Source organism: Octopus sinensis, linkage group LG3, assembly GCF_006345805.1.
Source record: "Octopus sinensis linkage group LG3, ASM634580v1, whole genome shotgun sequence".
NCBI lineage: Eukaryota > Metazoa > Mollusca > Cephalopoda > Octopoda > Octopodidae > Octopus > Octopus sinensis.
The window spans coordinates 77,796,242-77,808,741 of NC_042999.1; the positions used below are offsets into that span (position 1 = coordinate 77,796,242).

At 36.6% G+C, this 12,500-nt stretch overlaps 1 protein-coding gene across 1 annotated transcript in view; it reads left to right on the forward strand.

Moving 5' to 3' along the window:
• LOC115209491 (mucin-17-like) overlaps positions 1–12,500 on the forward strand; it is a 178,771-nt gene that overhangs the window by 123,807 nt on the left and 42,464 nt on the right. Inside the window, exons 19-22 of the mRNA XM_036501104.1 lie at positions 2,293–2,564; positions 8,845–9,006; positions 11,243–11,362; positions 12,392–12,500. The exon at positions 12,392–12,500 is cut by the window's right edge and continues 20 nt beyond it. Coding sequence (XP_036356997.1) covers positions 2,293–2,564; positions 8,845–9,006; positions 11,243–11,362; positions 12,392–12,500 — 663 coding nt within the window. The remainder of the gene's footprint in view (positions 1–2,292; positions 2,565–8,844; positions 9,007–11,242; positions 11,363–12,391) is intronic.

Sequence of the window (12,500 nt, forward strand, 5' to 3'; positions counted from 1 at the left end):
TTGATATGAGATCACCATGTCGCGCACATATGGTTGTGATGCATGTGCCTGGTGTACCCTTATCAGACGGGTGGTCATGATGGATATATTGGGCTTCGTATATTTTACCCCAGTGTCACTTTGATGGCATGCACTGCTCTCTCACTCAATAATAATAACAATAATAATAATAATAATAATAATAATAATAATAATAATAATAATAATAATAATAATAATTCCGACATAAGGCCAGTAATATTGGGCAAGAAGTTAAGCCGACTACATCAATCCCAGTGCTCAACTGGTACTTATTTTATCGACCACAAAAGGATGAAAGGCAAAGTCGACTGCGGCGGAATTTAAATTCAGAACGTATAGAGAGGCGAAATGCTGCTAGACATTTTACCTGGCGTGCTATCGATTCTACCAGCTCACCGCCTTAAAAGAGTAAAGACCAGTGAATCGCCCCTTTGTCGGATGTGCGACAGTAAAAACGAAACAATCTCACATATTGTTAGTGAGTGTAGCAAGCTGGTTCAAAAGCACAACAGAGGGAGGCACGATAACGTGACTAAACTTGTTCACTGGAGACTGCGTTAAAAATACGGTCTGGACAGAACACGGAAGTGGTACAAACATGTACCAGAAGGCGTCACTGAAAACGAGGAATCCTGTGGAATTTTATAAGAAAAAATTTTAAATAAGAGGGAACCTAGATCACAAATGTTGCTATACCTGGGGATGCACGCGTAGATGACAAAGAGTTAGAAAAGATGGAAAAATACTACTAAAAGATGAAATTGCAAGAATATGAGCAATGAGGAGAGTAACTGTTATCCCAGTAGTTGTAGGGACCCTCGGAGCACTAACAACCAGATTCGAGAAAAATGTGATTAATAATAAGAGATACAAAGTTTTAGCACCTATAGAGTATAAATCAAGACATGACAGAGTTGGCCAATATCTACACTGGTTAATTTGTCGGCATTATAAAATCAAAACTGCTGAAAAAAAGTATAAGCAACATCTTGAGGCTGTAACTGAGGGAGAGAATGTCACAATTCTTTGGGACTTTCCAGTACATATAGACAGCTAATAAACCGGATATTGTTATGATAGACTAAAGCAATAATGCATGTCTAATGATTGATATGAGCATACCTTGTGATCATAATATCTCAGCAAAAGAATTTGATAAGCTCAGAAAATAGAAAAACTTGCTGATTGAAATCTAAAAAATGTGACATCTCATGCCGGTTACAATACCAATGATTATAAGAGCAATTGGAATGATAAAAACTGAAAATTACTTGAGAATGATCCCTGGTTTATCATTCATGCAAGAAGTGCAAAAGATTGTTTTAACGTATTGAGCGTTGTAGCCCGAATTCAGGAATTTTTCTTTTCCCACAGTTTAATTTGTTGTGCGTATATGAAATAATAATAACTACGAAAGTTGCATCAATACAGAAATCCGCTCTATATTAGGAACGGCACAGATTTTTAGAAAGGTATTTGATATCTAAAGAATCTGGTTGTGATCCGGTATCAAGTACATTGATTCAAAATGTAACACATTTGAGCATACCGTTAGATAATAATACTAATAATAATAATAATAATAATAATAATAATAATAATAATAATAATAATAATAAATGCCCTGATGCAGTACCAGGCAGTGGCTCTCATGGCTTCTGATCTTAACTGATTGGAAGTGTTATCATGTACATTGTTTTGTCTTGGTATAAAAGATGGGCTACAGCAAATATTCTGCTCAATACCACAGATTTGCTTGTCAGTTGTTTGACCTTAACCAGTTGAGCATGTCCCTTAGTGGCTGACGATATGTGCATCTCTGATCACGAGCAGAAGTAGTGGGGGAGCATCATAGCCATGTGTTGAGAGGGAGTCTTTGGGGTTTGAATAATTCACCTCTGGAAACATGGGTGGTTCTTTCAACATCCTTAAACAACCCTTATTCAGGGACCTTTTCAGCGGGATGGGCTACTCAACCTGAAGAAAATTCTAACTGGGCCCCACCTGCAAGGTCATGTGCTGTTTATCTTGATATGAGATCACCATGTCGCGCACATATGGTTGTGATGCATGTGCCTGGTGTACCCTTATCAGACGGGTAGTCATGATGGGTATATTGGGCTTCGTATATTTTACCCCAGTGTCACTTTGATGGCATGCACTGCTCTCTCACTCAATAATAATAATAATAACAACAACAACACTAACATATTACGAAATGAATGATCTTGTATCTAGTCTAATATATTTTAAATATATTTCTTATTAAAGGTTATGTTCTAACAACCAAGTTTGAAATCTCTTGTTTCGGATGGAAAAACAGTAACGAAGATGATGAAGGTAACGACGAAAGCCTGTGGTACCGTTTCTTCTCACAGCCAGTTGGTGGATCAGTAAAGCAGCTACTCTATTATGGCACAGACTCATATATGCCGCGATCTCAGTTTGGACTCGGACTTGAAAAATATAACTATATGGTGAATGTTGGAGTTCGAGTTTCAAATTCAATGGGCTCATACGTTGAAATATTTCTACAAGTACAAGTAAGTATAATTTTTATTGATATGTATATATTGAAAAGGCATTGTATATATTTGTTTCTTTATTGCCCACAGGGCGCTAAACATAGAGGGGACAAGCAAAGACAAAGGGATTAAATCGCTGCATCGATCCCAGTGTGTAACTGGTCCTTATTTAATCGACCCCGACAGGATGAAAGGCAAAGTCGACCTCGGCGGAATTTGAAATCAGAACGTAACGGTAGACGAAATACCTATTTCTTTACTACCCACAAGGGGCTAAACACAGAGAGGATAAACAAGGACAGACAGACGGATTAAGTCGATTATATCGACCCCAGTGCGTAACTGGTACTTAATTTATTGACCCCGAAAAGATGAAAGGCAAAGTCGACCTCGGCGTAATTTGAACTCAGAACTTAGCGGTATGTCGTCTGATACAGACGAAATACCGCTAAGCATTTCGCCCGGCGTGATAACGATTCTGCCAGATCGCCGCCCTAAAGGCAATGTATATGTTGAAAAGGTCATAGAGTTCGGTTCATCCAGGGAGAAAATAAGAAAACTGCGGATAACTATGACTATAAAGTTATCATTATTATCATCATTGTTTAGGCAGCGAGCTGGTAGAATCGCTAAGCACGCTGGACGAAATGCTCCGCGGTATTTCGCCTGTCGTTTTGTTCTCAGTTCAAATTCTTTCGGGGTCGATAAATTAAGTACCAGTGAAACACTGGAGTCGATAAAATCGACTATCTCTCTCCCCCAAATTTCAGGCCCTGCGCGTGTAAAAGAAAGCAGGGTATTGTAATCACTCGTCTTTATCTGTTTGTCTGTGTTTGCAAAAATATTGGAAAATGGTTGACTGATTTTCACCACCTTTGGCAGAAATACTCTTTGGGTGAGTGGCTCGAAATGATGAACATTTAGTTTGATAATTTAAAAATATATATAGAAAAATAGAACATACAAATTTCTCCATAAGCAAGTGGTCATACAATTTTGTTCACTTTCTTTTTCATTTAAATCGACCCTCGTCTGATGTGCATAGATCATGGTGTACCTATGCGCGTAGACACAGGTGAATACATACTTACATACATACATACATACATACATACATACATGCATGCATGCATACATATATACATACATACATACATACATACACACGTACATACATGAATACATGCATAGATATGCGACTCTATGCACGCGCGTGTGTGTAAATTGAATTCGAGTGTTTCGCTTATTTACAAGTTGATTTCTTAATTTCACCGGTGTATAAATACCTATATAGGTGATACTTTAAAAAAAATAATTCATTTCAATTAAAAAGCATGGGTAAACCACACTATAATTTATCTACGCGCAGGGTATGTATTCCCCCACCCCGCCCCGAATGCTTTTTTCATTATTATCATTATTATTATTATTCAGTAGTTTTATTTTTATTTTTATAGCGTGCTTTCACTTCACTACCGAGCGCAGCTCTGTGTGCCTTGGGTATGTGCTGTGATTTGTTGTGATGCTCTGATGGTTATTGTATGGAAAGTGTTCTGCGTAGGATGTGTGCAGTGCCTAGTAGTGCAATTTTCTGTATGTTATATGTGTTTGTAAGTCCTGGTGTTTTTGTTATGTATTTGTCTGAATATTTTTTTATCATGCCTAATGCACCTTCTATGATAGGAATTGTTTCTGTTTTCAGGTTCCACATTCTAGTTACCTCTATTTCCAGGTCTTTGTATTTTGAGAGTTTCTCCATTTCTTTTAGAGACACGTTGTCATCTGCCGGTATTGATACATCAATTAGAAAGCATTTTTTTTTCTTCATGATTTCTGACAACTATATCTGGTCTGTTGGCCTTAATTTCTCTATCTGTGTGTATCGGCATATCCCAGAGTATGGTTGCTTTCTCGTTTTCTGTGACCTTTTCTGGTGTGTGCCTATACCATCTTTTTTCTGTTGTTATTCCATAATGTTGGCATAGCTTCCAATGTATGTAGGTTCCAACTCTGTCATGTCTGTGAATATATTCCTTCTTAGCCAGGACTGGGCAGCTAGAGATAATATGATTTATTGTTTCTTGTCCATCTCCACATATTCTGCAGTTACTTGTAATATTTCTTTTCATTACATGTTTTTGGTAATTTCTGGTGGGGAGGCTTTGGTCTTCTGCTACAATTAAAAATCCCTCTGTTTCTGCTTTGAGTCCTGAGCTTCTCAACCATTGCTGGGATTTTTCTTTGTCTATTTCTTTTGCGTTTAGTTTAGTGCAGTATTTACCATAAAGGGGTTTTTCTTGCCATCGTTTTATCATGGTTCGTTGCTGTTCTATTTTTAGTTTGGATTTCATTTGTTTTATAGCTTTTGCTGTTTCTTCATCATCTTCTTCTTCTTTGTGTTTATTAGGTGGTATGATTTCTTGTTTGTATTTGTCAGCTTCCTTAAATACTGAGAACAGTTTTTTGTTTTGCTCGTGTTTTGCTGCTATCTGGATCAGTTTTCCTTCCTTCTGAAGTAGGTATTTTTGCAGTCCTATGGTGGTTATTTTATAGTAGTTTTCCAGCTGTATAAGGCCTCTACCACCTTCTATACGTTGTATATATAGTCTTTCTATGTCAGATTTTGGGTGATGCATCCTAGATCCTGTCAGTATTTTTCTTGTTTTCCTATCTATTTTGGACAGTTCATTTCGTGTCCAGTTAAGGATATTGTAGCTGTAACTTATAACTGGGACAGCTAAAGTGTTGATACCTATTATCTTGTTTTTAGCATTGAGCTCTGTTTTTAGTATTGATCTAACTCGTCTATAATATTCTTTTTTTATTTTCTCTTTCATTTGTGTGTGTTGTGTCTTATCTAGTTCATGGATTCCTAAGTATTTGTAAGTTTGGCTTTGGTCTAATTCTTTTATTTCATTGGTTTTATCTAGTGTGATGTTGTTACTCTTAACTAGTTTTCCTCTTTTCATGGTTACTTTGGCGCATTTTTCTAATCCAAATTTCATATCTATTTCTTTGGTAAATCCATGAACTGTCTTTAATAGTGTTTCCAGCTGTTTGTCATTTGCAGCGTATAGTTTTAGGTCATCCATATATAAAAGGTGGCTGATCGTTTTGCCGTAACATTTATATCCGCATCCAGTTATATTTAGCATATCAGATAGAGGTGACAGTGCCAAGCAGAAAAGGAGTGGAGAGAGCGTGTCTCCCTGGAATATTCCTCTTCTAATGGGGATGTCTTTGGTTTTCATGAGTCCCTCTTTTGTTTGGAGGTATAGGACTGTTTGCCATTTATTCATAGAGTGTTCTATGAATTTTATGATTGTTGGTGCTACTTTGTTAATGGCTAGTGTTTCGAGGACCCATGTGTGGGGGATGCTATCAAACGCCTTTTTGTAGTCAATCCAGGCCATACTGAGGCCTTTCTTCTTTCTGTGGCTGTCTTCAGTTACGGCTTTATTAATCATTAGTTGATCTTTACAGCCATATGAGCCCTTGCGGCATCCTTTCTGCTCTTCTGGGAACAGTTTGTTTTCGTCCAGGTGCTTGTTCAGCCTTTGCGATATCACTGCAGTAAATGCCTTGAACATAGTAGGGAGGCAGGTTATTGGTCTGTAGTTTTCTGGTTTTGTTGTTTCATTTGATTTGGGAATTAAGATGGTTTTCCCCTTCGTGAGCCATTCAGGCATTGTCTCTGGCTCTGCTAGTACTTTGTTAAAGTTTTCAGCCAGCTTTTTGTGCATTCCTGTTAGATATTTCAACCATAAGTTGGGGATCTTGTCATGCCCAGGTGCCTTCCAGTTGCTTAGTTTTTGCAGTGCCTGGGTGACCTCTTCAGTTGTTATGGGGGTCCAAAGTTGTTCAGATGCCGAGTTTGTTATTTTCATACTCCTTGTTTTTGGCTGTTCGTTCGCCGACCATATTTCTTTCCAGAATTCTTCCAATTCTTCTGCCGTTGGTGCTGCAGTGACTTCTATTTTATTTTTGCCCAGTTCTTGGTAGAACTTTTTGGGGTCGGAGTTGAACTTTTTGTTTTGTTCAAAGAAGCGTTGGCTTATTATTATTATTATTATTATTATTATTATTATTATTATTATTATTATTATTATTATTATTATTATTATTATTAAAAGCGGTGAGCTGGTAGAATCGTTAGCACTCTGGACGAAATGATTTGTGGTATTTCGCCCGTCGCTCAGTTTTGAGTTCAAATTCGGCCGAGGTCGACATTGCTTTCATACTTTCGGGATCAATAAATTAAGTACCAGTTGAGTACTGGGGTCGATGTGATCGACTGTCCCCTTCCCCACAAAATCCAGGTTTTGTGCCTATATTGGAAAGGATTGTTATTATTACTATTGCCTTTGCACAACTTCTAATGCTGGAGATGCACTACAGTGTCAGCTGTTCACTATCAGCGAACTAAGATAACACCTCTTAATTTTCGAGCACCTTCCGGAGTATTCGAGCAGTTCCAAGCAGTACTGTTTTCTGTATGTGCTCCACCCTTATTGCATCCCCTATTTGTTCCACGTACTTCTCGAGATTTTTGGCAGAATCATTAGCACGCTGGACGAAATTCTTCGTGGTATTTCGCCTGTCGCTCCATTTTGAGTTCAAATTCCGCTGAGATCGACTTTGCTTTTCATCTTCCCGGGGCGGTTAAATTAAGTACCAGTTGAGTACTGGGGTCGATATAATCGGCTGTTTCCCTCCCCGCAAATCTCAGGCCTTGTGCCTATAGTAGAAGAGATTATTATTATTAAAGGCGGCGAGCTGGCAGAATCGATAGCACGCTGGACGAAATGCTTAGCGGTGTTTCGCTCGTGGCTACGTTCTGGGCTCAAATTCCGCCGAGGTCGACTTTGCCTTTCATCTTTTCGGGGTCGATGAAATAAGTACCAGTTGAGTACTGGGGTCGATGAAATCGACTTACCCCCTACCTCAAAATTTCAAGCTTTGTGCCTATAGTAGAAAGGATTATTATTATTATTATTATTATTATTATTATTATTATTTTATTATTATTATTATTATTATTATTATTATTATTATTATTATTTTATTATTATTATTAAAGGCGGCGAGCTGGCAGAATCGATAGCACGCTGGACGAAATTCTTCGTGGTATTTCGCCTGTCGCTCCATTTTGAGTTCAAATTCGGCCGAGGTCGACATTGCTTTCATACTTTCGGGATCAATAAATTAAGTACCAGTTGAGTACTGGGGTCGATGTGATCGACTGTCCCCTTCCCCACAAAATCCAGTTTTGTGCCTATATTGGAAAGGATTGTTATTATTACTATTGCCTTTGCACAACTTCTAATGCTGGAGATGCACTACAGTGTCAGCTGTTCACTATCAGCGAACTAAGATAACACCTCTTAATTTTCGAGCACCTTCCGGAGTATTCGAGCAGTTCCAAGCAGTACTGTTTTCTGTATGTGCTCCACCCTTATTGCATCCCCTATTTGTTCCACGTACTTCTCGAGATTTTTGGCAGAATCATTAGCACGCTGGACGAAATTCTTCGTGGTATTTCGCCTGTCGCTCCATTTTGAGTTCAAATTCCGCTGAGATCGACTTTGCTTTTCATCTTCCCGGGGCGGTTAAATTAAGTACCAGTTGAGTACTGGGGTCGATATAATCGGCTGTTTCCCTCCCCGCAAATCTCAGGCCTTGTGCCTATAGTAGAAGAGATTATTATTATAAAGGCGGCGAGCTGGCAGAATCGATAGCACGCTGGACGAAATGCTTAGCGGTGTTTCGCTCGTGGCTACGTTCTGGGCTCAAATTCCGCCGAGGTCGACTTTGCCTTTCATCTTTTCGGGGTCGATGAAATAAGTACCAGTTGAGTACTGGGGTCGATGAAATCGACTTACCCCCTACCTCAAAATTTCAAGCTTTGTGCCTATAGTAGAAAGGATTATTATTATTATTATTATTATTATTATTATTATATTATTATTATTATTATTATTACTATTTGTTGGATGTACTTTGCTTCGGCTCATAAAAAATTAGTTATTTTTGTGGAAAAAGTATACTTTCCAAGTCAGCTGTCAAATGACAGGTAACACTCTAATTTAAATAATTTTCTTGATATTTTATTTTAAATATTTTAAACTTCACATTTTAAATGTCTTAAACTTCACATTTTAAATGTCTTAAACTTCACATTTTAAATTATCTAAGACGCTAACCCCTTTGTTTGAGGAATATGTAAAATCATTTCTTTCTTTTATTATTTTTTTTAATTAAAACACACCCACACACCCACACATGCGCAAACATAAAGGTGAAGAACCCGGCAACTGAAAAGACCAGCCAAAACAATTTCATGAATAAATCAGATGAGTATGAACAAGAGTTCTCGTCTCTGCTCTCGACGGGGCGCGACCAGGAAGCCAAACAACTCGTCGTGGCGTTGGCATCCATTATAAATACAGACACTTTTCAGGTATTTACTGTATTGATCATTTATTGATTTATTGAATACATTTCCCCAGATGCGTATAGACATTTATATTGTATATGTTTCACATTTGCTCTCAAACCTCACAAAATTCTAAACTAAACTACTGTCACACAAAGCCACCGTCCACCACAAACAGTCCCCTAAAAAACACGAAGCTCCCTGCACTAAGAAAAAAAAGTGATAAATAATAAAAATAAGAATTAGAAAAACTACCAAAGAATTTATAACGACGTCCTCAACGAACAGAAGCAAAATCTCATGAACAAAAACAAAAATTTGAAGTACTTTTTCTCCAGTTTGTGTATCCAAACCACACGCGCACGCACATTTACATATACTTACATACACATCATACACATACACATGCATACATACATACATATATACATGTGTGTGTGTGTGTGTGTGTGTGTGTGTGTGTGTGTTCATTCATTCAGTTATATTTATTCTAATTTATATGTCAGTATAACTCCTAAACTTAAACTCTAGCATTAAGCTTTTAACACTAACTTTAATATCCAGCCAAACACTGAACCACAAACCTGGAGCCTAACGCAAACTCTAATCTTAGGCCCTAAACCATATATTTATGTCTTTGACTTTAAAATCTAAGCAAAAATTATCGATGATAATTAAATTTAAACCTAAATCTCTAGACCAAAATATTCGCAAACCCTAAACCCTAAATCCTAAAACTTATGTAAACTCCAATTTCTAAACCAAAATGTTAGCACCGTTTTTAACGCTAAACTCTAGATCTAACCTACACATTAACCCCATATCTGAAACTCAACATTAATCTGACACTAACTCTAGTCCTAACTACATACACTAATCAATTTCCTAATCTTAATTTCTAAAGCTAAATCTACATCCTGACATCGCCTTAACATCGACTCTCGCTCTAAAGCCCAACACTACATTTTGAACCCAACCATGATTCATTGCTCTAATTCTTTTCGTACATTCTCAATATCAGTATTAACTGCTAACCCTAATCCCGGCCACAATGATGCTTAAAGATGTGACAATCCCAGCCACAATGACACAGCTGTCACAATCCCAACCACAATGACACTTAAAGCCGTCACAATCTCAGCCACAATGACACTTAAAGCCGTCACAATTATTTGAATTTCGAAACAGAGCTAACAACAGAATCTGAATGCGTTTTAGTATTTTGTGTCGAATCCTCACACTCCCTCCTCTCTACAGTAACAGCCAACTAACAGAAACAAAATATCAAAATACCCTCTGCTTTGAAGCTAAAGCTTTCTTCCCCTCATCTAAGCTGCATTCAACTAACGGGCATGTGATTTTCACGTGATAACTCTTGAAAAGAAAGAATGCCAGCCATGTTTTCAAATCTTTTGGTCACCTTCCTCTTTTGAAATATCTCAAATACATAATGTCTCCTTAACAAAAAGAAAAGGAAAAAGAGTAACATACATGCAACACTACAATAACGGAATTTAACATATAAACCATAAAGAAAGAAAGAATGAATAGAAAAAATAAAGTATCATCTTGGCTATTGTGAAGATGAATCTTTCTTTTCTCCCATTATTCAATAGTTAGTGTTTATTATCATTATTTTTATTATTATGACGACTACTACTACTACTACTACTACTACTACTACTACTACTACTACTACTACTACTAGTAGTAGTAGTAGTAGTAGTAGTAGTAGTACAAATCTACATTGTACTTCAATATCGGTCGTATATAATTCCCTGCAGTTATATTATTTTCTTCTCTTCATTTATTCTCTTTCTCTCTCTCTCATTCACTCTCTCTTTCTCTTTCTCTCTCTCTCTTTCTCTTTCTCTCTCTCAATACGAACTTCACATACATAGACGCACATGCAGACACTGGCATACATATATGCACACATACACACACAATGGACATAGGCCCACACATACATTCATACATCCTTACTTTCATACATACATACATAATCGCCATACAAGTGTAAACTCAGAATTTCCTACACACACACACAATTTCACATACGTATTTTCCCAAACAACTGTTAGTTTCTTACGACTTTCTTCTGAAACACTATTACTAACATTGACCTCGTTACTCTTGTTTTTATTGAGAGGTGGGGGATTGTACTTTGACTTATTTTTGACGACTCCTTCTCTTACAGCACAATACTTCTATTTCCTTCGTCTCTCGTTATTTTACATACAGTCACTCTTCTTTCTAGGGCAAGGACAATACAGGGGACTCGTCGCCAGAAGTATCAAATAATGACCTCAACGAGAAACCTTTGAATAATTCAGAAACAACAGACTCTTCTGGAGAAAAGAAAGAACAAATAATTCAGGTTACTGAAATTCTAAATATGAATTGTTAATTGAGAGAGATATAGGAGAGAATGGGATCGAAAGAGAGAAGAATTCTGCTTTCTATACTGCTGATAAAACTAATTCTTTTCAGCACGGAAGTCAGAAAAATTTAAATAAGACTATAGTTCAAATTATTTGAACTATCATGCATTAACATGGTTGCCAAAATATTTTAGTCTATGAAAACATTTAATGCTTGGAACGTATGTAATCGTAATCGGGTTATAATTTTTAGACAATAACTGAATCTTTAGAAATGAAAATGATATATTTACCTCTGTGCTAGATTTCTTATTCCTGGATGTGTATATAGTATTGGTCTAGATTCGAAATCCGAACTTCCATTGTATAACTACCTAACTTCAAGGGACTGATAAACCTGAACATCAAAAAACCTTAATAAGATAATCTCTTAGTCTCGAATGGCTGAAGAATGAAAAGGGAAATTATATTCCGCCCTGGAATAAAATTTACGTAAATAATCGTGAAGCAAGGTGGAATCTTAGAAAAATCAAAGAATCTCTTCAGATATGAAGATCCAGTCAGTAAGTTTATCGTTGCCATCAGCATAAATAGATTATTCAATACTAGAGCTGACAAATTTTTAATTACATAAAAATATGTGAAAGTAGATTTTATATTTAAATCTTATTCATGTACTTAAAGTGTATTTAATATTGTTATAAAATAATATTTGTTAATTTTTGGGGCATATCACCTTAAAAGTTTAGAATGTTTCAAAATATTTGTAATCACTCTACTAAAAAAAACAAAAAACAATAACAGTCATACGAAAAAATAGTTTTTCTTTCATTGACATTTTAGTTGATATTAGGTTGGAAATGTCTGCACATTGAAAATATCCCTACAGTTCCATTCGTTACTGTTTGATTTTAATTATTAGTTCCATAATTTTTCGTCACACTGCTGCGAATTTTTTTACAGATCACATTTGTACCAGTAAAATTATTTTTGTTAATTATTTATAACAATAAATATCGTTTCAGTTGCGAACTTTTGCAGTTGAGACACTGGCAAAAACAGCGCAACCCACAACTCTTGACTCTCTTCAACAAACAGCAATGGCATTTCGTGTTATAACGCTAGAACCAAATG